The 26,430-nt window shown below is 38.8% G+C and overlaps 1 protein-coding gene across 5 annotated transcripts in view; it reads left to right on the forward strand.

Annotated features, from left to right (window-relative positions):
* The window catches only part of CTTNBP2 (cortactin binding protein 2), a 143,705-nt gene that overhangs the window by 60,082 nt on the left and 57,193 nt on the right, over positions 1 to 26,430 (forward strand). For 2 of the 5 annotated variants that reach the window (XM_017681129.3, XM_017681127.3), the window contains exons 3-7: positions 962 to 1,186; positions 11,907 to 13,563; positions 19,400 to 19,603; positions 20,953 to 21,052; positions 23,021 to 23,171. In XM_017681129.3, coding sequence (XP_017536618.3) covers positions 962 to 1,186; positions 11,907 to 13,563; positions 19,400 to 19,603; positions 20,953 to 21,052; positions 23,021 to 23,171 — 2,337 coding nt within the window. Of the gene's footprint in view, positions 1 to 961; positions 1,187 to 11,906; positions 13,564 to 17,655; positions 17,877 to 19,399; positions 19,604 to 20,952; positions 21,053 to 23,020; positions 23,172 to 26,430 lie in introns of those variants that run through there. The other 3 variants (XM_037023425.2, XM_037023426.2, XM_037023427.2) reach the window with 3 other exon arrangements.

Consider the following 26,430-nt stretch of genomic DNA (forward strand, 5'->3'; position numbering starts at 1 on the left):
GGAAATGTATGTAATCTTTCCTTAGAAAGTGCATTTAATGTTTTGGACAATTAGGCTTGATTTATTGTAAAGCAATTTAGTTTTTCCACTGGCAGTGACATAGAACAGTTTTTTTTTCTAATGGCTAGTCCAAATGACCGAGTTAGGAAAATGTTCCTTATTTTCAATATATTTCTTCTGCTATTTTCCATTTTACACAAAGACCGTTGTAGGATAATTATAGAAGATTGCATTTAGTGCCATATGGATGTGAAATTAACTTTGACACTGATGGACTGACATAGAGTAAAATGAGGTTACATTCTTTCCTGGGATTCTGTGAACTATATTTTAATGCCCTTCAATGATGAGAAGATATTTGTATCTTCTTAAATTTTCTGGAGGATTTTTTTGTAGTTGGTCAAACTTTGCAAAATGTCAATGTTGTGATTTTCTGACATAAAAATTTTCATGAGGCATTTCTTTTATAGCAAATATCCTTCTAAATTCTTTCTGAATATACAGAAAACTTGTAGGAGATTTATATTTTGTGACTTAACATGATAGGTATTAGGTGAAGTATAAGGTCTATCAACATTGAGATAATTTTATTTATATACTTTCCTAAAAGTTATTTTAGTTGTTGATATTTCTGAATTTACTGCAACTTAGAAAAGACTGCACCTACAATTCAGATCCTTGAAGGAATGGGTGTTATGGAAGAAAACTGTATTTGCATCATTTGTAATTTGAGAGGCAATATTTTTAAAGGAAGAAAAATTGAAAGTAGACAAGGTGATATTACAGGCTAGGCAGGGAGTGGAGTGACATTCCCCTTGCCTCTTGCCCACCACCTGACATACATAAGCCAGTTCAGCAGTTGTGAATGCCATGTGGAAAAGTAATCACAAAACCTTCTCATAAATATCTTCCTGTATATTTTCATTTCTTTCTTCAATACATTCCTCTGATTTTGTTCTAGGCTCGCAGGAAGGAGGTATTTATCCAGGAACGGTACGGGAGATTTAATTTAAATGACCCCTTCTTGGCACTGCAGAGAGACTATGAAGCAGGCGCCAGTGATAAAGAGAAGAAGCCAGTTTGTACCAACCCTCTCTCCATCCTTGAAGCGGTCATGGCCCACTGCAGAAAAATGCAGGAAAGGATGTCCACACAGCTGGCTGCTGCTGAAAGCAGACAAAAGAAGGTATTGAGGTTTTCAGTCATTTTTCTCATAACAATGTAGAATGAAGAAACCGTCCCTGAGGTGGTTGTTCTTAAATATTGTATTTTCAAGAAGAATTGGGATAAGGACTTAGAAATGCAAAAAGCTGACAGATTCTGTTGGCCTCTTTCAAAACTCAAACTAGAAATAATGCTAAACCATGAAGGAAGTATGGCAAAGAAATTATATTTCCCATAATGGTTACTTTGGTGTTTCTTTAAAATACAGATTTTTTTTTTTTTACAAATGTCTCTTTCCTAGTGCCATTAGACATGCTTACCTGCTAGGAGGGTGACCCAGTAATGTAACCAGGACTCTACTCCTATCATGTCATCCCCAGCTTGTTTTATTTATCCAGCTTCTGTCTCAAATACTCCTTTGCCATTAGATGTTACTTTTTAAAATTGTTTCTTTGGAAAATGGAAAGAGCATGAGGGGAACAGAATGAAAGTTTGCATGGTATATGCAGTCTCACAGCCTGTCATCTTAAAAGTCCTGGTTAGTCTCAAACTCACCTCTGGGGGCTTCTGGCTGCGGCCGCTGCGGACCTCCACGCTTCTGCTCAGATGTATTTCATTTAACCCAACCTCTCCCCCTCCTTCTCCTCTCCCCCACCAACACACACACATATTTATTGCACATGAGTATATGCTTCAGAGAGTCCTAAGTGATAAAAACTTACTGCACTCAGCTGTAAGGAAATAGAAATTTGAATTTTGTCCTGTCAATATGCTGCTGAGACTACTGATTCCCTTTACTAGAAAAGAGAGGAAGTCAGAGAACTGACAATGTCTAGTATGATTAGCACAAAAAGTAATGGGTTCTTCCAGCCATTATTAAGGCATGAATTAAAGCCACTGTATTTCAACTGATGTCACTGAAGCCCATTTGTATTTCTTGGATGAGACACATTTCAATTATGTTCTTAATGTGTCGTATGAGCTATTTCATAATAAAGTATTTCTGCTGGGTTTTATGCTGTGCTATCAAAAATCAAGAAAATATTTTGTTTTCATTGTACTTTCATTTAGTATATAAAAATGCATGGTTTCCTAAATTTCACTTCACTTCTCTGTTTTATCATTTCTCTTGTAGAAGGAAAAAAACTCATTTCCAGTTGAATCAAAGATTTTATTATCTACCAGGGGTTTTTTTTGTTTTGTTTTTAATCAGCTTACATCCTGTTTGTTTCTGAATGACTGGGTCATTTCCAACCTGGCTGGGAGTGAAAGGAAATTGTTTCTGTCCTATGGGTCCTGAGAGTCTAATATGAAATGAGCCAGTGATCTGTCTCCTATGTGTGACGCGGATACAGGAGTCCTTTATGGCCAGATTCATTGGCTGTGTGTCTCTGGGAAGGGTTGCTCTGGTTGGCAATAGTACCTTTTGTCCCTAAAAGATATTCTATTCTGGTAGATGAAAGCGTATGAGAAGAGTTTGTACTCTTAGCCTGGATCTTTACTTAAAAAAGCAAATAAAGAAAATATCACATCAGCTGGTAAGACCAGAAACACCAAAGCCATCTTTTTAGCAACAAAATTACCTGTCATCTTTACTCCTGAAAGTAAATATTTTGACCAAAACACCTTCAGTTCCATTGCATGTAGAAAAATTTGCAGCTTTGGGAATCTAAAAGCAGTAAGATACAAAAATCCATTATTTTAAATGAATCCAATTCTCTAAATCACTGCCAGAGCAAAAGTCAGGGAAAGCCAAGGCCCCTTATCTACAATTCAAGTATGTATTATCTGTCACCAGGCATGGCTCTTTAGTAATTCTAAGACATTTGGCCTGCACACTGCTCTGGTTGGCCTGTCAAGGCGGGAGAAGAGAATCCTTGCTCATTCGTGCGTTGATTCCCGCTGAGACTACTAATAGGAGGGTTAATGTTTGGCAATTTGTATGCCAGGAAAACTTGGGCAAGAGTCAATTTGCAAATGGACTGAGCCCATAAAGCTACTTTGAATAAGCTAATGAGTAATCATCTTGGGGAACTTTGCCTCCAGTAATCTACTCCCTGTTCAGAGCCAGTAACCCAGTGTGGAATGATGTTTGGGTTTTCATTATTTATCTTGTGCATCATCTGTTTACATAATTTCTATTCTAATTTATTTTCAATCATTTTATTCATATTTAGAAAGTATTATTTCTAGTCCTAAAATAGGAAAGACATTTTAATTTGAGCAGAGCCTTTAAAAGTAAGAAGCCAAATTAATAACTAGGAAGTTCAGAAGGGAGCAATGTTTTCACCAGTGAAAACACTAAAAGCAGTGCTGTGTACTAGATACAGCTTCTTCTAGGTGGTAGCTCAGTATAATGAGGTCACATGCATGACAGTAATGTGTAAGGCAGGATTCTTAGTTGCAAGCAAGTGAAGCCAATATTCATTGAGTTAAGCAGTAAAAGCATTTATTGATCAACCACACCGTGGTAGAGCAGGACTGGGACAGCCAGGGCTCTTACCAGCCAGCATCTCCAGCAAATACTCGCTTTGGATCCGGTCTGCTGTGAGCGATGCTTCCGCTGATGAGGGCTGGATACTGCAGCTTGCAGATGTCAGACAGCCCTTCTCTGCGGCTTGAGTGGTGCCCGCCCCGGCCCTGTTTCTTCACAGCACTCATTTCCTGTGGGAAGCCTAAGAGCAGGTGCAGTCGATTGGCCAAGCTTTGGCCCCACACCCTCTCCCTAGCTACAAGGAAGACAGAAAGCCACGACTGGACATATTTAGCTTCTGTAGTGGAGTATCATAAGGTGGAGAATTTTCCTGACATAGGAAGGAGTTTCAGGGGCTGGACAGCCAAAGAAATGACATATGGGCAGAAAAGAACAAATTACGTCTTAATTTATTCCATATGACTTTTTCTTCCTATTATACACAATTGTTCTACTGTTTGTATTCAGTACTCACTCTCTACTTCATTATAAAATGACTGCTTTATAACCCATAAATATCACTTAATTTTAAATAGCTTTCTGGACTTCCAAGGATAACACCATAGGAACCATCCAAATAACATTTTTAGGAAGAGTATTAGGACAGTTGGTACATTAGCTCCTTCTTGTGTCCTTTTGTACAATTCATCATTACATTTCAAAATGCACTGTGGCTCCCCAGGAGCACTGCACGGTGGGTATTAATGGGGGAGCTGGGGACAGGTCTGTGGCTCTGAGCAGATTTAGAGACAAGGAGAGTTTGCCTGATCCATGTCTTGGCCTCCCTCTCTTGAACTCTAGACCAAGAGGAAGGGGTAGATGAGAACTGCAGAGGCCAGCTACTTACTGGTAGTTTAAAAAACCTTTTAATATATCTTACTGTTGTGTGTTTGTTTAGCAGGATCAGGCAGGTAGGTGGGGTGGCCAGGTGGAAGACAAGGATGCAATGAGTGTTAAAATATATGGAGAAGCAATAAGGAATACAGTTAAATGTCAAAAGAGTATTCTGTGGTTGTGACCAGCACATACTCTGCTTTTTCATTTTACCAATGGCCATAATTACTTTCCTCTGTTTTCTACTTTGAATTAGAACTAATTGCCTTTACATTGCTGCTCAACTCCCACCTACATAGTTTTCCCTTTCATGCTACAAGAACAGTTGTTTGGTGCCTCTTCATTCATGGCTTGCAGTCCGGGTGCTATTCTTGGAGCAGCCACCTACTTTCTCACCACCAGTGAAGCTGTGTTAGTTTTTCTCAGCCCTTCCACACAATCACTTGCTTTTGCCAAAGGGTTTGGTGATACTGCACCATGCAAAATTTCCCCTCAGCCACTACTTGAGAGTTGTTGTGAGTAGATATAAATTGGACAATAATGTAACAAAGTCAACTGAAGCTCAGTAATCTATGTATACAGGAGACTGTGGTTCCTTTATACCTGTAGTGATACGTGGATGAGTTTGGGGGTGGGTGGATCACTATCCCTTCCCCACCTATCAGGTCCACAGTCCCTGAATCACTGCTCAAAACTGTCCCAGATTTGGCCAGTGAGAGCCCTTCTAAGCTGGCTTCTTTTGGTCTCATTACTCTTTGAGTATTTCCTTGCTTAATTGAAGCACGATACTCCAATCTCATCTAATATTTTCCGTACCCTAACCCCTGGAAGTAGCTATTACTCCCAGGAGCACCACTTTTCTTTTTAATGAAAAATGGTGTTTAGAAACAAATCTAGAGCTAGGAAATTATGTACATTTGTCATACGTATAATCTATCATACATATATTATACATACATATGCGTATATCTATGTTTTATTTATATGTCTTTCTATATCAAACCATGAGTTCATACTGATACTGACACCTCTGATTCTAATCCAAAACCTTAGGGTACATTCTTGTCCTTTCTTTATTTAAAGCTAACTTCTCCAACAGTGAGAAACCTGGCTCCCATTAAATTTCAATGTATTTACTCATTTACTCCAGCCTAGAACACACAGAAAGTAGTTTTAAAAATGCTAACCTATAGCACTATAAAAAGCAGACATGGAAACCTGGAATTCACTCTCGTTTGCACCTCTTTAAGGAAACATTTACAGGAAGTGAAACTGACACATCTTAAGTGTACAAATTGATAAGTTTTTAAAATGCACACACTTGTGTAATCTGTGTCCTGTAGGAAATAGAAAATATCTCCATCACCACAGAAAATTTCCTGGAGTACCTGCCCACTAAATCCCTCCCCTGATATAGGCAACCACTGAGCGCTGCCCTGATTTTTTCATCATTAGTCTTACCATATACTAAAACTTGAAGTAAATGATGGCTATAGTTAAATAATAAGCCTTAAATGCAGGAACTGTAAGCCCTTCAACTTTTTTTTAATCAAAATTGTTTTAGCTATTCTAGATTGCATTTCCATAATAATCTAAAATCGCCTTGTTTCTCTGAAAGTTTGCAGGGATTGAAATTTCATTGCATCTGTAGACTAATTTGTTGAGAATTGACATTAACAAAATTGAGTCTTCCAACCTATGATCATAGTCTGTTTCTCCATTTTTAAATCTCTAGGTCTATTATAATTTTTTAAGCAATGTTTTGTTTTCACTGTCGTGACCTTAACTCTCTTCTGTTGGGTTTATTCCGAAGTAGTTTATGTTTTTGATGCTATTGTTATCATACTGTTTTTACAAATTTTTTTCGCCGAATATTTGTTGCTAGGCTACAGGTATTTAATTGATTTTTGTATGTTGACGTTGTATCCTGTGATCTTACTAAACCTGCTTATTAGTTTTAGCAGCTGTTTCATATGTTCATATCATTTTGTAAGTAAACAAACATGTTATCTGTGAACAGAACCCATTACTACTTCCTTTCCCAAGTGCCTGCCTGCCTTCTGCTTTACCTCCTGTGTGCCCCACCACCACACTGATCGGAACCTCTGGGACAGTGCTGAACATAAGTGGGAGCAGACCTCAGTGCCTCCTTTTCTCAGGGAGAAAACCGCCTGTGTTTCACCATTATGTGTGATGATAGCTCTATTTTTTTATAGATGCCCTATATTTCATTGAGGTTGCATTCTATTCTTTGTTGAGAGTTTTTTTCTTTCTTTCTTGTTTTTTTTCTGTTCTTATCATGAATGGGTCTTGAATTTTGTAAAATGGTTTATTTGCATCTACTGATGTAGTTACGGTTTTTCTCTTTATTCTTTTAATGAGATGAATTACACTAATTTTCAAATAATAAACCAACTTGAATTCTTGAGGTAAACTTCAGTGAGTCACCTTTTATTACTCTTTTTATATATTGCTAGATTCCATTTGCCTGTATTTTGCTAAGGAGTTTTGTGTCTGTGTTCATGAGTGATACTTTTTCTGTACATTGAAAAAAAAAATACTTGACTGGTTTTGATATGAAGGTAATTTTAGGTTCATAACATGAATTAGAAGCATTTTTCTCTATTTTCTGAAAGGGCATTTTTTGGCATTATTTTTAGAAGCAATTAAAAATATGAACTTTTCTCTATTACCTGCTTAGCTTCCTTTAAAAACTCTTCTTTCACTGCATCCCACAAATTTTGGTATGTTGTGTTTTCTTTTTACTCAGTTCCAAATATATTCTGATTTCCTTTGTGATTTATTGTTAAATGCTTCTACTGTTTAGAAGTATGTTGTTTCACTATTTGAATTTTGCTATGTTCTTAATATCTTAGTATAATTTTTTATAAATTAATTCTGGGGTTAGAGAACATATACTGTATGATTTCAGTCTTTCATAATTTTTATTTGTTTTCCTACAGTCTTTTTTCCTATGTTTCTCAAATTGGGTACTTTCTTCTCTATTTTAAAATTAATTGTCCATTTTATTCTACCCTTTCATATCTGCTGTTAAGCCTAGTCAGTGAACTTTTTTTTTCATTTTAGATATTAGACTTTCCAGTTTTGATTTTCCTTTTGGTCATTTTTTTTCTAGTTTCTATTCCTATGCCAAGATTCCCTTTCCACTCAACCACTGTGGCCACATTTTCTTTGAAAATGGCTGCTTTAAGGTCCTTGTCTATTAATTCCAATGTGGGTCATCACGGGCCCAGTTTCTGTTTGAGTGCATTTCCCTTGACAATGGAAAACTTTTTAAAAAGTGTATTTGCATGTCTCTTAATTTTTTATTGTATCTGGACATGATAATAATTTGATATAGATACTATGGATTCTATGATCTTCTGAAGAACATGTTTTGTTCTAGTAAGCAGTTAACCTGTCTAGATTCATACCCCAAATTCTGTCTCCTTGTACTTCGCAGTTAATAGCTGAAATATTCTGTCATTCAGTGTGGAGCCGTCCCTCCCCATGAGTGTAACTCAGGAGTCAGCCTGGGGTCTGGTGGGATGCATCAGGCCCAGTTCCATCCTCTGACTTCCTAAGCCAGTATCAGGGCTGCTCTGTGCTTAGGCTCCTGCCACTAGTGCTGTCAGGACAGGAAGTCACCCTCACTTGAAAAGCTGTGCAAGGGCAAATCTCATCCAGGTTGTTGGCTCCTTGCTGATGGGAAGGGGTACTCCTCTCTGGTTTCTACCTCTTATTGCTCTCCAGAGCCTTCAAATAGTTACTTTCTTAAATTTTTTTTTCAGGAGTTTATAATTATCTGCAGGAGAGATCATCTAATAAAAGTTATTTCACCATGCCTGGCAGTGAAACTATCTCTGATGTGCTTTGTAATTGCTGAATTATAACTTCTAACTTACAAAAATATCCCTCTCTATGTTTAATATGGTCAGTTTTCTAGATCCTTGTTTGCCTATAAATGTGCTTTCAGAGAAGAAGCATTGTGCCGAAGTAACACCTTTTTAACTAGCACAACAGTCATTATATTATGAATTGAAAACAACTTTTTTTTTAGTGCCAGGCACAATGGTGCATGCTTTACATGTATTGCCTTATTTAATCCTATATTCAATACTATTGCTCTATTGTGCAGATAAGGAAACCAAACAGAACTGATCTTAAGAGAGAGAACTGATTAAGGTCACACAGCTTGAGGATCAGAACTTAGTACTACACCTCTTACTCTTTTAAGCACAAAACTTTGTCTCTGGGACAAAATGGCCAAAGAGATTTTTTAATATAGAAAATTATTTTTTAAGTGTAGGAATATGTTTATGTACTATTTGGAAGGAGCTGTAGAGAGGGGGATGTTTATATTTATAAAGAGCAGTGTGATGACTTGATGGAGCAAGTCTCAGAGGTGACAGGAGAGAATGAAATTAATTGCTGAAGGAAGCCTGACCTTCAACAGATGGAAACGTTTCTCCCTAGAGTGAAGGAAAGGGCATATGGATTGGTGTGGCTATAAAAAAGCTTAAGGGAGGAGACAGGATGTAGAGGGAGTGTGTTAGACTGAATTTTCTTGATAAAAGAGTCTATTTGGGTAGACTGAGAGTCAGTTGAGTGGTCAGTGAGTGAAGTTTTGGAGACAGTGGCAGAAGTTTAAATATCCCCTGAAGTAAATGGTAGAGGAAGCTAAACAAAGTTAGGTAGAGTGATTGATGATTTGGGTATAGAGCTCAATTGAGTTTAGAGCCATTTGTTTGTAGATACATCAGTTATGTGGTTCCCTCTGTGCTCTGCTATCTGTGGTAAGATTAAAAAGACCTACATTAGTCTGAAATAGGACCTATAAGGCATGAGTAATGGAAAGACAAAGATATGAAAGAGTTATGAGTGCTTTTATAGCTGTATAGTTTTCTGTATAAACTCCTGAGACTAGCTGAGTTGATCTCATGATGGGTGTCTCTTTTCAGTTTGATTCTGAAGTGTAAGATAAAAGTCATCATTTAAAAAATAGAGTGTAATGACCCACAGTGAAGAAATACCATGAGCAAGATATGTGACGTGATGAGGTAAGCTTGAGACAAGTGGAACCCTGAGTGCCGTGATTCTGACACTGATCAAAGAAATCGTTAACTTGGCCTCTGATTGTTTTGTAAAATGGAGGTAGCCCTTAAAGTTCTACAAAACATCTTTTTTTCCACCTTCAGAGGTAAATCATGAAACTTATATTTTAAAAATAAGCTGAGCAGTGACCTCGTTTGTGTTTTTCCCTACATTGCTGTAAGAATATGCGGAGGTGGCTAATATTAAGTATATTTAAAAATTTTCTTAATAGTTCTAACTATGTGTATGTCTTCCACAGCAACCTATTATCTTATGCATTTAGAAGAGTGGAGTGTGCTTTAACTATCAATAAGTAAAATTTTCTGTGAGGCATCTAGATGAATAAAATATACATATAAATATTGTGGATGACAGCATTATTATTCTACAGATCTTACCTAATCTGCTTATGAAGTCACCCCAATATTTCATATAACAGAATGAAGTGTATGTGGATAAATAATTGTCTCTAATTATTCTTGGGGAATTATCTCTGTATTCCTGATCACCTATTTGTAGGACTTATTGCAATGCTATTCAGTGACTTCTTCAGGGCAGGAAGCATCCCAAAGTAGGTGAATAAAGTCTCCAACTCCTCTTTGGGCAGTGAGCTGTGCCTGTAGCTCTCGCTCCCTCTACTGCTGTGACTGTAAGGGTGATGGAGTCATGGACTTTTTTCAGCAGGGTCAGAAACAGGCATATTCACAGCTAATGGATCATGTGATTATCTCCTTCCTCTGTTTCGATGCTAAAACTGCCTGAAGTAATTATTGCCTCTCTTGAGAGAGTATTTGTAAGGTCCTTTATGGACCACCAGGGAACGTTTCTCCAGTTGGGAAGGTGATACATGTGGGCCAGCCTGCCTGCTGCCACCCAGCTCAGGGATGCATCCTTCACCAGCACCTTCTGGCAGACATGCCCGTGGAGAAAAGTGAGAAACCTGTACACACATGTTAGAAGAGTGCTCCTGTAGGTCTGTAAGGCCTGGGTACCCAGAAAGGCCATCAGTGTGCCAAACTTTATTGTGTCTGTGAGCTATGTTAATTTCATTCATTCAATCAATTTATTAAACACCACCAGGTGCCGGACACTGTTTAAGGTCTTGGGGACACAACAGCAAGGAAGATAGAGTCCCTGCCCTCATGGAGTCATGTTCTAGCGGGGGCAGGTACAAGGCTGGGAGGGACTGTGTTTTTAACAGGGTGGTGAGGGAGGCTTCATGGTGGAGCAGAGACCTGAAGGCAATATGGGAGCCAGGCTTTTGTGTCCTTGGCTGCTTTTGTGCAGATCAGAAAAACCCCATCTGGAGATAGCAAAGGTTTTAAAATCTCCTTCTCTGTGTTGATCAATTAGAAAAATGTTTCTTTGGAAAGCATAAATCCTCAGGGCCTGTAGCTCGGTGAGCAGACTGAGCCTTCTTGTGAAGGAAAAGGTACCCTTCTTTCCAGGCAGTGCCTGGGTGCATGGCATGGTGAGGCGGCAGGGCTGGGTCTTGGCCTCTGCTTACTCCCGCAGCTGGCCACCCTCATGCAGTACACAGACTGCCTAGTGTAGGAGCCCTGCGTGAAGGCGTATGGTGGAATTCAAGGCAGAGGGAACAGAAGGGTCAAAGACCTGGAGGCACGGCGATGTTCAAGGAACACCAGGGAGGCCAGTGGAGTGGGAGCTAAGGGAGCAGGTGGGATTGACACAGGAGCTGAGGTCGGACTTTGGGTCCACTGAAACTGATTATAATTCTAATAAGATATTTCTTTAGTTCTTTACAGTTCTTTTCAAAGAACATTCATATATATAATTTATATGCTTTCTACAGCAAGGCATCACAAGAAGCTCAAAGAAGTTTAAAAAGCCAAACAAAACAGTTAGCAAATATAGGAGCTTGGAATTTAAATGAAGTCCCGTGTTTTCAGCACTTTTCATTACACTGGCCTCAAAGATTAGCTTGTAATTTTAAGGCATTAAATCTTAAAAAGAAAAAAAAATCCAGTTCTGTCACAGAGCTCTATTTTTACAAAAACAGACCTTTCTAAGGTCTGTGTTATGATTTGAAGCATCAGATTACTGTTCTCCTTTTCTATAGTTAACCTTAATAGATTTTTAAAAAATTCTCTAGTGCTGTAACTTAGATGTTTTTCATAAAACCATTTACATCTGTTTTCTTATTTTAATGCTTCTCTAAAATACTGTCTTTCACATCACAACGCATTTTAGAGACGTGGCGTTTTAACTGTCCCAAACCACGTAATTGTCACAAAATTAACAAAAATCTCACAAGAAGCTCCTCTTGGGCTTAAAGAATTGTCTGCATATTAATCAGAACTGTTCTGTCAATTTCTTTCAGCTGGAGATGGAAAAGCTTCAGCTACAAGCCCTTGAACAAGAGCACAAGAAACTGGCGGCCCGCCTGGAGGAGGAGCGTGGGAAGAACAAGCATGTGGTCCTGATGCTTGTCAAGGAGTGCAAACAGCTGTCGGGCAAAGTCATAGAGGAGGCCCAGAAGCTAGAAGAAGTAATGGCCAAGCTTGACGAGGAGAAGAAAAAGACAAGCTCCTTAGAAGAGGAGCTCTCCACTGAAAAACGAAGAAGCACAGAAATGGAAGCGCAGATGGAAAAACAACTCTCTGAGTTTGACACCGAACGGGAACAGCTTCGTGCCAAGCTGCACCGAGAAGAAGCACACACTACTGACCTCAAAGAGGAGATAGACAAGATGAAGAAAATGATTGAGCAACTGAAGAGGGGAAATGACAGCAAACCAAGCCTCTCTCTTCCTCGGAAGACAAAAGATAGACGTTTGGTCTCCACATCTGTGGGAACAGAAGGACCTTTGACAAGGTCTGTTGCTTGCCAGACAGACGTAGTGATAGAAAGCACTGACCACACGAAGAAGGTGCCTTTGACTGTGCCTGTAAAGCCTTCCACGGGGAGCCCCCTAGTTCCTGCAAATGCAAAAGGGAATGTGTCCAGCAGTGCGGCATTGGGCAGACCAGGTATTGACAGACAGCCTTCCCATAGTGACTTGATTGTCTCCTCTCTGCCCGCTGTCCCACCTCCAAGTGCAAGCAGAATTGAGGAAAATGGACCCAGCACTGGCTCAACACCAGATATAACAAGTAGCACACCCCCGCTTCCCAGTAACGCTGCCCCAGCCGTCGTGCAGACGCCAGGCACGGCTCCCCAGAGCTGCTCACAAGCACCGCCTGTGCACAGTTTACATTCACCGTGTGCCAATGCGACCCTGCATCCAGGTCTAAACCCACGAATCCAAGCAGCTAGATTTAGATTTCAGGGCAATGCCAATGACCCAGACCAAAACGGAAATACTACCCAAAGCCCTCCATCAAGAGATGTCTCTCCTACAAGTCGTGACAACTTAGTGGCCAAACAACTAGCTCGGAATACAGTGACCCAAGCACTGTCAAGATTTACAGGCCCTCAAACGGGAGCACCCCCAAGGCCTGGAGCGCCCCCCACGGGGGATGGTGGCACCTGCCCTCCAGTTGGTCGGACCAGTTTAAAGACTCCCGGTGTAGCACGAGTTGACAGAGGGAACCCTCCTCCTATCCCTCCAAAAAAGCCAGGGCTCTCCCAAACTCCCTCTCCACCACACCCCCAACTCAAAGTTATTATGGATAGCAGCAGGGCCTCCAACACAGGGGCCAAAGCTGATAACAAAACTGTGGCTTCGCCTCCATCCAGTATGCCACAAGGGAACAGGGTAATAAATGAGGAGAACCTCCCTAAATCATCCTCCCCTCAGCTGCCACCAAAACCATCCATAGATTTAACTGTGGCACCGGCAGGCTGTGCCGTTTCAGCCCTGGCCACGTCTCAGGTGGGTGCCTGGCCTGCTGACGCCCCTGGACTGAGCCAATCTGCATGTTCAGAAAGTTCCCCTGTCATTCCCACCACCATTGCCTTTTGCTCTTCCATAAACCCTGTTAGTGCCTCAGCCTGTAGAACAGGTGCCTCAGACAGCCTCCTGGCAACAGCATCAGGTAAAGGGATTGCAATATTATACCCTTTTCTACGAATGCGGCCTCTCTCACTTGCCTTCATTTCCTTCACATTGCCTTGAAACTCTTTTTTTAATTTGATACTGTTTTTTTCTATTTCTGTCCTTTCTTTTTTTGTATTTTTCTTTAAAGGCTCTGGGGTATGGTGATTCATCTTGCTGTATGAATTGTGGTTTCTTTAGGCTGAGTGCTTTCTTCTTTTAAAATAACCTGTAAGTAGTGGATTGGAGTACATGGAGACCATTGATGTAGAGTCTGAAACATTTCCATGTGAGGAAGGATGGTTTCTTCTTACCAAATATTTATCTTACAAGACTTCAATATTAGTGGGTCATCACCAGCCAGTATGTGTTAAATTCTATCCCTTCTGAGATGACAATTAAAAAATCCCTTCAAGTAGCTATTAATGTTACAGTCTACCTTGGATTACCAAATTAACTAGGATTTTCTTCTGTAATTGGCATGTTCTAAGTTTTGATATCAGTTTATATTGTTCTTTTGCACCTTAAAAATTGTGTGTATTCATAAGTCTGTTCTTAGTTTATTTCAAAAGCTGTTTACTGGATTTAGAGCTGTTGTCTTCCAACACTTGCACACAGATGGGTAACACAGCATGTGGGCTATACTCTGCAGAAGGTTTCCATGGCCCTTGTGCTTAAGAAGCCACTCCATCTGGGACTATTGTACAAGGAAGTCAATAAAGAACTGATTTTTCCCTTTTGTTACACAGTCCTAGAGGAAGAATTGCTTTCATTGGCATGACTGTCTTAGCGGCTCACAGAGTAAATGGGGCTCTACAATCGTGTTAGAGTGTCAAAGTTCTGTTGAGCTTTGGAGAAGACTTTCTTTCTGTGTGATCTTAGTGGTTAGCAGAGACTGCTGGTACAGTGAGAGGAAACTTTTAAGAATTAAAAAAGAATTAAGAATTAAAGGTTGGAGTAGTGTTATATTTAGAACTTAGAAGGGGCAGAGTGGGGATGAGGAAAACAGGAAGCACTGTGCTGCTAATTATCAGGCAAGGAGGGTAGCATACCAGGACCTGTTTATCCAGTGATGGACTGTCTCCTTGAAATTCTGTTCCTTGAGTAGCTATATTCATAGATGAGGGACAGAATTGCAAATTGGAAAAAACATGGACTTTGATGTCAGTCAGATCTTCTGCATTGGAATCTGGACTGCCATTTACACCTGGGTATTGTGGTAATTTTCTTGAACTGAGCAAATTTTCTTTTTTAATGTGGAGCTTATGCTACTCATTTGCGGGGGAGGGTGGCGATCAGGAGGATTAACTATAATGTTCAAAGAGCATGGTACGGAGCTTAGCACAGCATAACTGATGAATAAATAGAGGTGCTATGACTGTGTCAATACTGCTGGAAGCATTTTTGAAAGTCTGCTCTACAACTGATCTCACTGGTACTTTGTGCTGTCTTTACAGGCTTTCAGCATTCTATGTTTTTTATCCAAAATGCTATTACTGAGCTGGACAGCCCTTCTCATGGCCTAAAATGATGTTAGCTGTTTCCCACAAGTTAAATCCACCCTCAAAGGAATTTTTGCTGCCATTCAGGAGAATCAGAGAATGGGCTGTAAGATCTTAAAGCAGTTGCAAAACACAAATTCCAAAAATGTTTGGAGCAGTGGCAGTGCTGTTGACGTAAATGCACAGACTGTAAAACAGAAAACACTTCCTGGGATACATAAGTTTCGTTGACTTTTTAAAAATATGATGCTCTGTCTTGGTTATTACTGTGCTTCAGGGTTCAACAAATGCCATTTGGTTTCCATGGAAAAGCTTTAAAAACCGGATTCCATGACAGAGGAACATTTTGTTAGCAGGATTTTAAATTAAGCTTTAAAGACAAATAATTCCTAGCCCATTATATATTAACCAGATAGACCTGCCCGGATGTAGAGGAATATTGGATAAAGAACCCATAACTCTTCTGAAAAAAGGCCCTTTGCTTGTGTCTAGAGAGCAAAAAAGGATATAGTGGGACCCAAGAAATAGCAGCCACTGAAGATACATGAAACTGGTTCCATATTTCCAATTCCCTGATTTTGCAGTTTGGCCAAAACAGTCTCAGAACTGCAGGATTACTTTTGGTGGGATAACAGATTTCTATGTCATTTGATTATATGACATGTCTGAATAGGGGCACATGGAGGCAATGGAGGTTGATAGTCATTCAGCAAGCTTTTCCTGAGCATCTAGTCTGTTTGGGGAGTGGAAAAGTTATGACAATCACATAATGGAGATGTACAACTCAACCATGGGTGTAGATCAGCCTAAACTTTCCCACATTCAGCTTTTTCCCATTCCAATTGTCCTCATTTTTCCACCATGCCCATTGCAAGTGGGAATCACCAGAACTCCCTCCATCCTGCTTCTTAACCCACCTGTGCCTGGATGAGCTTGTGCCTCTCCAGATCATAGCTCATTGAAGGGAATTAGTCTTCTAAATAACCAGTAATGCCAATGCAGTTGGTAAGAGCAGGGCCCAGGCACAGTGCCTAACACCTGGTAGATGTCTGTTTCAGTTTCCCGGATGAAAAGAGCACTGTGCTGAGCATAAGAAGGCAGGGTCAGTCCACTTCTGCCTCTTTCTCGGTATCATCCTAAGAGCACATCCTCTCTCAGCCATTAGCTTTTTCATCTAAATATGCAAGTATTGAATGAAAATAGTAATAGTTCCAAACCAGAAAGATTTATTAAATTGCCTGTTGAAATTTTCAGTCAACAGTTCAGTACCTCTTCTTCTTTGGCGAACCACTTGATTTCTGTGATCTTTCAAACTCTAAAATGCTGTGTTTCTACGTTGGCTTAGATCTATGACAAACAACTAGCATTTCAGTTAAAGCACTGAGGAGAATTGCAATAACAAAAGATACCATTTAATGAATTGTGTTGTAAATTACCCTAAGTCTGTTAGCAATTTTTATGGCCAAATGTTAAGTAACCTTTTAAATTCTGAATGAATTAGAATTTCTTGTTCCTCCAGAACATGTTAAAGGAACACATTTTATAGCTAGATGAACAGAAGGCTAAACAAGAATACACAGGCAACTGAGTTTCCATACCCTTGGGAATTTTTTTCTTTTTTCTTTTGATACATTTTATGTAACTGGGTTCAAACTTTTTTCCTTAAACATACATTTAAAAAATTATCCTCCACGTATGATTGGCTTAAAGGCTAAATCAGAAAATGAGATTGAACTGAGCCATGACATTAACCTCTACACTCTGAAGCTGATGCCAGAAGCTGTTTTCAAGTCTTCCCTCTGCCGTTGCATGTCCTGTCTGTTCCCTCTGTCACTGCATGTTCTGCGAGATGCTCACCTGTACTAATGTTTGTGGACGACACTGCAAAGCTGAATGACGTTTACCTAATATCATGAAAGCAGCTGTATGATTGCAGGTCTGTTGTATCATTACTTACCTAGTCATGTGATCTTTCTATACCTAGTAACTAAATATTACCATTTTTATCATTGCTGGGAATTTCAAATGAACAATAAAATCTCATGAAGTTTTATTTTTATTTTTCCTGTATTTATAGCAGGATTTATTAAAATAACTTAAACTTGTCTATACTAGAGAAAATTGGAAATGATAGTGAAGTTACAAAAATTTATCTACACTTTAAGAATACTTGGTATTTAGAAAGCATTTTTCTTTTGTAAAAAATTTTTAAAATACATTGCAAACCTCTAAGAAAATAGGAAAATGGTGTATGTTCTTCTTTAGTTTTGTATAACAGAGAACTCTTGGGCGGTTCAAAGACTGATAAGATTTTTTAGTAAAATAGTTTCTCTTTCAGGTAACTTAACATTAAAAATAGGGTTTTTCAGGAAATTCTCTCCATAATTGGATATTTCCATCTAAAGCAGTTAAAAATATATTTTTATTTAAATTGTTTCCCAAAGGCTTTTGAATTGTATTGAGAAAAGAAAAATGAAAACAAACCCCCCAAAATAGCAAATACAGGGATATATATATATATAGAGAGAGAGAGAGAGGGAGATGGTTGTGGGGAGATGGGGCCGAGGGAGGGTGGGAGGTCCAGAGGGAGTGGGGGCTGCATTGCCTTCTATCCCACAGAGGACCGCAGTGCAATGCCTGGTATTGCCTTTATGTTTGCTTTGCTGTCAAGGTTTCATACCTTGGTATTTATAATTTCTCTGTTTATTATCCATTTCTAATAAGTACTGATTTAATTTTTGTGGGCTTGTGTTTTTTTTGTTTGTTTTTAAGAAAATACAAAAGGTAAAATGTACCAGAGAGGAGCCTTCTTGTAAGTATGAAGTAAAAATACTACTTTTGTAAGAAGAGCTAATGAATGTCAATGGGAAAATATCACACCGTTTAGATAAATATTTAATTTTATGAGCATTAGAATTTTGTGTGCAGTCTAATAGGGTAAAAATGGTAAATTTATTATGGACCCAAATAATTGATTTTGAAGGTGTAATAATCAGCTTTTAAAAAGCAGCCTCGTTTCATTTGTATCATCTTTTTTTTTATATTAAGAATTTAAAAAATACTGAGAAATCATTTTCTATACTCCTTTTAATTATTAAGATAACTTAAGGTCAATAATTTAAGATTCAATTATAAGAGTATTACATATTAATGTAACACTCATATTCTTAGAATACTATCCTGTTACCAAGTTACAGGGAACAGAAAAGATCTGTTGATCCATCTCACTACAAAGACTGTTACCTGATACATGTAGAAAGTACACCCAGAGGAGTGAATATGTACACATATATGCCCCCAAATGTGTGCCCAACATTACTCTGGGGCTTTATAAGGAAGAAAATAATACGTAAGTTTTTAATGTAAATTTTATGTAGCCTAAAATACACAAAATACCTGTTTATCATATTAAATAAACATTTTTACTTTACTGTTTTTACAGCCGTTTGATCAAGGAAGGATTCAGAAAATTTTCCATGCTCTATGTAGCCGTCTTCACACACTTAACAGATTCTCTCCTAAAGCTGCTAAATACTGATGAGAAATATCTAACTATGATAACTCTTACTATTTTTGTTAAAACTAAATGGTAGTGTTGTCTTTGTTGGCTGATTAAAAGTTTCTGGTACTCACGTTGTAAAGATGGCCAGGTGATATAGTCTTTAAAGTTGTGTATTGAGTATTTGTACTGGTATATTCTAGAAGCAATTATATATGTTGTGCTTCTGTTAGTTCTGGATCCTGAATAGTATTTGGACCCCCATTATTTTTATTCCCAAATAAGGGGATTCAAGGAATGTAAATTGATTCCTTGCCAGTATTTGGTCCCTCTTGATGGTTTATGTAAAATTTATAATTAAGTACCTTGGAAGCATTGCCAAAAAAGGAATATCTCTATTTCTTGTAATTATTTCTTATACCAAAAGAGATCAGTTCATGTTTTTGGAATAATATTGAAACTGAAAAAATCTATACATAGTTTTTAAAATTCAGATTGTTTTGAAACCCTGAAGAGGAATTTGAAGTTTTAAAATAAGACAGCTAATTTAGTTTCCTAAGAGCAATCACCACCTTAACACTTATCTGTGCAACACTGATGACTAAAAATAATTTATCATCATGTATGTTAATTTAATTAGCAGCAGATGTAAGACTGAAATAACTACAGATATATGCTAAGTAAATATTAACAGATTATCTGATAATGTTAGAAACCACATAATCTCCAGGGATACGTGCTCATATGTCTCTGTGTGTGTAATTCAGAAACAAGTGGGTAATATCTGTCTGTTGTCATTGCTCCTACTTTCTAACTAGGGTCACTTTAACCCACAGGCTGGTCACCCTCCCTAACCCCTTTGCTAATGAGTGGTGGTCCTGCCCCCCTGGCTGGCAGGCCCACCCTTCTTCAGCAAGCTGCTGCCCAGGGAAATGTCACTTTATTATCAATGCTGCTTAATGAAGAAGGACTGGACATTAATTACTCCTGTGAAGATGGCCATTCTGCCTTGTATTCTGCTGCTAAGAATGGACATACAGGTAAAGATGGTGAGATCTTACCTTATTACTCCACCCACTTGGGATAGTATAAAGAGTCAAAAGCACTCATAACTATTGTTATAAGCAAAAGGTTTATTTTGGTTTCAATTTTTTCTTACAGGTAGTGGGTAATTTTTTTTAACACAATTTAAAAATTTTGCAAATATTAAAAAACAATCCAAATTGTATTTTTTCATAAAGATGTTTTTTTATTGTAATAATTTTATTGCAGCTAGCAAAAAGTAATCTTTGTTTTATGCACAATGAAATGTTTGTAGAAATTTTGGGTCTAGTAACTGTAAAGCACATTTTAGAATAATCCCTCCATCTGTGATCTCTTTGGTCAGGACAAAATAGTTCTAATTTATTAGAAATAGCTGATGTGTGTGGAAATTAAAACAACAGAGCTTTTGTGCAGTGAGGGAAAGTTTTAATCAGGAAGGTCATCAGTCTGAAGTTCTGTAGTTGGAACAATTTACAGTTATTTTGATTTTTTAAAGATAATTGAGAAGTTGTAAACTATAAATGACATATTGATGAAATCTGGAAATTCAAATGCAAATCCTATAGTCAAATATACTATAACATTATAGTGCAAAATCGAATAGCATTGCATATGAAAGCTGCATGACTATCAGTTAATTCAGATAATGTGCCTTCCTTGGAAGTGTTTAGAGCTTCACTGTGTTTGAAAAGATTCTAGTGAGCTAAGAAGATGCCTTGTATTTTGAAAGGACTTTGGAATTCATTACTTCAGAAGCACTGCAGGAATTTTCTTTAGAGGAATTAAAACCTAGTAAATAAGATCAGGAACTTGAGGTCTAGGTGATAGTTATGCCAAAATCAAGTGACTTTCTATGGGTCTTTGCCTGTGTCTTCTTCATTTATGGTGTTACATGTAGAATGACCATTGCATAAAAACATTCTTAAGATACATCATGAAGTATGAGTTTAACTACTTAAATACAAAGAACAGTATTTCATTTGGTAAGGGGATGTGGTTCTTCATCCACTAACATTATTTTCTGGGATAGGCTGGTAGAGAAATGCAGTGAGGCATTTCTGACACATGATAATCCTTGCCCTCATCAGCAATTCTTCTCCTCCTCCCCCACCCACCCCAACAATCATGTCTAGTTGGTGAGTCAAGGGTATTGCAATCTTCAGAAAAAGAGGCTCCTTTCCTTGTAAAATAGTCTGTGGAGTCCACATCCACCATGATAGAATTATCAGATGGGCTGTACATGGGAGAGGCCCTTTGGGTCTAGTATATTTATACAGCTTGTTCAGAATTTGGTTCACCATAACTCTAAAAGGGAATTAAAATGGCTTCTTGTGAAAACCTGTAGACTGTGTGAGATTGCTGCTGAACGCAGAAGCCCAAGTCAATGCTGCTGATAAACATGGCTTCACACCCTTGTGTGCTGCAGCTGCTCAGGGACATTTCAAGTAAGTGATGCTCTCAGTGCCTTTTTCTTTTTTCCCTATGAAAAGAGCCTCTTTGTAATTTGCACACATATTCTAGTTCTGGCTGAATGTGAAAACTAGTCCTTGAAATCCATTGGCAAATAAATCTACTAAATATATTCGAGGATTTAAATGCAAAGCAGGGTCCTAAATTTGCTCTTCTTAATGATAGGTAAATAGTTGTATGAGAAAAGCAAAGAAGAGAAATATGTTGTGTCAAAACCTCACATGAATGAACTTAATTCTGAAGATGATAATCTGTTTACAGTATGCCAACATGTATGTGGTGATATAATGGACTGTTAAAGACTATTGTCCAGTGGTTTCTACCACCCCAACATGGAAAAGCTTTTTTACTTATGATGACATTAAAAATAAAACATGCAATTATATTATTTGTAATAATCTTAACTTCCTAGTGGCATTTTATTCAGTATTAAACCCCAGTGATTCACCTTGTTTATCATTTTTTAAAAATTGAAGCAGGAACTTTATATACTGAAAGAGCACAAAACCAAAGAGCCTATCAATGGAAATATATGTAACTTGTCAGCAATGATTTCTTCAGTAGCTTATGAATAAGTCAGTTGAATATACCTGACTTTTTAAAATAAAGAGTCATATTTTAAAGAAAAAAAACATGGCTAAGTTGCTTTCTCTGCCTGCGCTGAAATAGCAAGTTGTGGGGGATGCAAGATGTTTTCAACCTGTTGCCTCACTATGCTGATAGAAATGTTCTTTAACAAATTTCAGAATTCTTGAAATATGGGTTTTAAGGTTCACACAAATGCTATTAATTGTAAATTTTTAAACATTCAAAATGCATCCTTAAAAGTACAGCATTACTTTTTTCTGCATGTCTCATACATATCTCCTCACTGTGAGTTTATTATTGAGGCCTGTAGGGACTGGTTTTGCTGTTAAGTTTTGCATGTTTCCTGAGTCTTCCAAGACGATTTCTTCTTCTGGCTCTACTTTTACCTTTTCTGTCACCAGGCAATCTGTGGGGCCATGTGCTTGGATAGTATAACAGACGAATGGAGACCTGGATAGCTTTGCAAAAGGAAGAATCCTGAGAGTTGATTAAATATGTATGAGATACACATATCAATATGTAACTTATTTAAATACATACACATATATAAACAGATACACCAAACATTGTCAAGGAAAGCCCAGAAGAAACATGCCTCTGAAGAAATTTAAAAAAAAGAATATGAGGCTGTCAGTTATGATGTAGCCCTCTTTTCTAGTTCATTCTCATGTAATTTTACAAATGCAAGCCTTCAGTGTTTAGCTGGTTCCTAAGTGCCACGAAATCTTGACTTCACCTCACTTCATTCCTTCTTGATTCTCAGGGCAGTGAGTTTCTGCTTAGCTGTATGTTTTTCGTTGTAACTAGCTCCCCTTCAGGAGCCAAGATGTGCCCTCCTGTCTCTTCTCCACAAGGCAGCCCTTTTCTCTGTCTCCCCGCTGCCTCTTACAGTGGGGCCACATGGCACCCTGCTGTCTGCACTATTTATAATTATTTCTCAAGTGAAAAATCTCAGAATGACTCAGCAGTCTGACTTTTTTCAAGGTTCAGACTCTTTTGAACCACAAATAATATATATATGTCAAGCACAGTTAAACCCTTCGCTCCAGTTCATTAACCATACTCCAAGGACTCCGCTTTTATAAGTGGTTCAGAGACGTTTCATAACCAAGTTTCAGCACTTGATTAAAGCTGCTATTTTAAATTTTCCTGGGAGTTATTAAATTTGTGGTTAAAATGTATCTTCTAGCCTTACTAAAAAACACTATCCATATGATGACCCACATCAAAGAACTGATGTATATAAAAATGCAGAATCACTTTAGTGTTATTTTAGATAGTCAATAATCTTGGTCAGGTAGTGCTTCAGAAATCAAACCCAGTTTTTATGTAATTAACCATAATCTTGTGTTTAGGTGTGTAGAATTGTTAATTGCATATGATGCTAACATTAATCATGCTGCTGCTGAAGGACAGACACCTCTATACCTGGCCTGTAAAAATGGAAGTAAAGAATGTATTAAACTCTTGTTGGAAGCTGGAACTGACCGAAGTGTGAAAACCAGGGTGAGTACCTGTCTTGGGGAGGTTTTGTCCTGTAATTTGCAATGTCTTGGCCACCTCTCCAGCTGGAAAAACAAAATACATTAAAATAAAGGTTGCTTTGTGGGCAGTGTCTGACCTCTGACCTCTGTTTGAGTCTCAGCTCATTAGAAACCTAACCAGTCCTTTATCCTCTGGCCCTCAAATTATTCATCTGTAAAATGGGAAAATGAATACCTGTGTCCTGGCTGTTTTCAGACTTAGGGGAGATCATGGCAGTATATGTTTTTATTCATTCCACAAATGTTTTCCGAGCACCAGCTGTTGTAGGGACAGGAGAGACAGAAGCAAACACAGCAGTTCCACAGTTCCTGCCCTCATGGATCTGATGCCTCATGGGCAGGGGACCAACAATAAACAAGTCGGAAGACAGCAGTTGGTTTTGGGAAGCTGGGAATGCCGGGAGAGGGCTCTGCTTTAGAGGAGTGGGTCAGGAAAGTCTGCAGTGACAGTGTGACAGCTGAGCTAAGGGGTGAAGGAAGCGAGGGCGTGGGCCACGAGGTGACGAGGGGAGCAGCGTGCCAGGCCTGGGGGTAGCTGTGGCACCCTCAGGGCCCCTCTAGGAGTTTTACAAGAGTGAGGTAGCAGAGGCTGGCCATGAAAGGCCTGGTGGCCATGGTAAGGACTTGTAATCGGCCTTTGGATGGTTTTGAAGAAAGAAAGGATGTGGACAGACTCATTTTTATAAGAGTCACTCTGGCTGTAATGTTGAGAATAATCCATAGGTGAAGCAGAGCAGCTGTGAGGAGGCCTGTAAGGAATCTGTTATGTTAATCTAGGGAATAAGTAATGGTGGTTTGAATCATGGCTGAGGGATAGAAATGGTGAGGAATGGTCTGATTCTGGATGTATTTTCAAGGTGCATTATATATTTTATAGCGCTGTAGACTTATAACCTGTGGCCGTGGTGACGATGATGATGGAGAGGTACCACACAGTGGCTGAGAGGTCACACTTTGAAGTCAAACCTTGTGGGCTTGAACCTTGCCTCCACAAAGTGAAGTCACTCCTCTGCACATTGGTTGATCCCTCTACAGAATGAGACTAATACTAGTAGAAATTATTGGGGATTTTAACATGATACACTTACCTATGTAAGGTAGTTGGTGTAATGCCTGGAAATTGTATGCAACTAACAAATGTTAGCTGTCATCCTGTTTGTGTTCATTACCACCAATAGTGGTGCTCAGTTGTAATGGGTCAACAAAAAGCAGTTCTGTGACCCAGGGCACCCATTGCCGGCACTCAGAGCAGGGCTGTTTGTGCCCACTAATAACTGATGTTATTTCCAGGATGCAGCACTCACAGTCAGGGCCACTGTCTAGATTTGCCTCAAAACCTGAAGCACTATATGTGGAAACCCACGATGGAGCCAAACATGCTATTTAAGTGCTGAGTCCATCACATGCAATTCTGGTATCTCCTGTACGAGGTACACAGGGGAAGTCAAAGATTTAGAAACTGAGGACATTTAGAGTCTCATGCACAGAAGAGTCCTTGGATAATACTTCTGGCTCAGCTGCACAGAAATACATTTGAAAGGAAACTTCTTATTTAACCCTCCCAAATTTATCTTCATCAACCTGCCATGATACAGAGAAATCAGCCTGGCCCCCACTGAGTGCATTTCTCTGCCTGGGGCCCATGTAAGGGCTGGAGGAGTGAAGGACTTGATGCCATGGTCCACCATGTCACTGGGCTCAGAAATTCTATTCTTTTAGTTTTTGCAGCTTCCCAAAATGTTGAAGGTATAATAATCAACCCCCTCCAGCATATTCCTGATGAAAGAGAAGTACACACATTTTAATTTCTTTGCACCTCTCCTGTTAAAAGAGGACCGACTTTACTGTGCGTCCATTTCACAAGAAACATCCTTAAAATTTCATAGGATGAAAAAGTGCATTACCTATTTTAAAGGTCACTTTTGGGTGCTGGTTATTCTTAAGGAAAAGAAAACCAGCAGTTAATGGTGCAACCATAGAAATAATATAAGCCAGCTATGGACATTTTCCATTGAGTCTTATTGCTACAGCTTTTTAAAAATCTCATTTCTATTTATTTTTTGACAATCTGAGAAAATACCCACTCCAGTGTTCTACTTATTCATGTCACTTAATGTATTATATCAAAGAACATGTTATACATCTTCATTATAAGACTTTCACATCTTAAAAATGGATTTTACATCACCAACTTGAATGAAAATTAAGTGGTGCAATATGAAAATATTAAGTCACAAACTTACAAGTTAGAGAACAGAAATCCATGGTCTCAGGCTAGTTGTTGATGAGCCAAATGAAATCACTGGAGGTACGAGCCAAATGAAATCACTGGAGGTACAGAGGCTCCAAAGTGCAGAGATGATGGAGGATCTTAAAGGAATAATTAAGTATTTCCTGTGACTTGTGGTAGGAAATCGAAGGAGAATGGAAGATTAAAAGTTGTCCAGGCTCTGCTGCAGGCCTTTGTAATGTAAATTAGGGAGGGTCAAGAGCGCATACATACATGCTGGTGCCCAATTAAGGCTGGTACTGAAGTATGGTGTCCACCGCCCAAGAAAGAACAGGCACGAGATGATTTACCGGCTGGAGTACGGCAGAGGACTGTACCAAACTCCCTCCCGTTACTGCCGGCCATGGTCATGTGATGTCAGGTCAACTTGATTGGTAGGAGGTGCAGAACCAGAGAAGATCCACATCACCAGGGAACATTTAGCAAATGATCGGGTGACTCCATCTAAGTATAGGTGATTACCACCCTTTGTTGTCTGTTTTTCTCACTGTCTTCTACCCCATTATCATTTTTTAAATTTTTTAATAAGTTATTATTGATATACACTCTTATGAAGTTTTTGCATGAAAAACAATGTGGTTACTGCATTTACCCATATTATCAAGTCCCCATCCATACCCCATTGCAGTCACTGTCCATCAGTGTAGTAAGATGCCACAGATTCACTATTTGCCTTCTCTGTGCTACACTGTTTTCCCCATGACCCCTCACACCATGTGTGCCAATCATAAGACCCCTTAGTCCCCATCTCCCTCCTTCCTGACCTGCACCCCTCCCCTTTGGTAACCGCTAGTCCCTTCTTAGAGTCTGTGAGTCTGCTGCTGTTTTGTTTCTTCAGTTTTGCTTCATTGTTATACATCACAAATGAGGGAAATCATTTGGCACGTGTCTTTCTCTGCCTGGCTTATTTCACTGAGCATAATATCCTCCA

Source organism: Manis javanica, chromosome 6 (genome assembly GCF_040802235.1).
Source record: "Manis javanica isolate MJ-LG chromosome 6, MJ_LKY, whole genome shotgun sequence".
In the NCBI taxonomy this organism is placed as follows: Eukaryota; Metazoa; Chordata; class Mammalia; order Pholidota; family Manidae; genus Manis; species Manis javanica.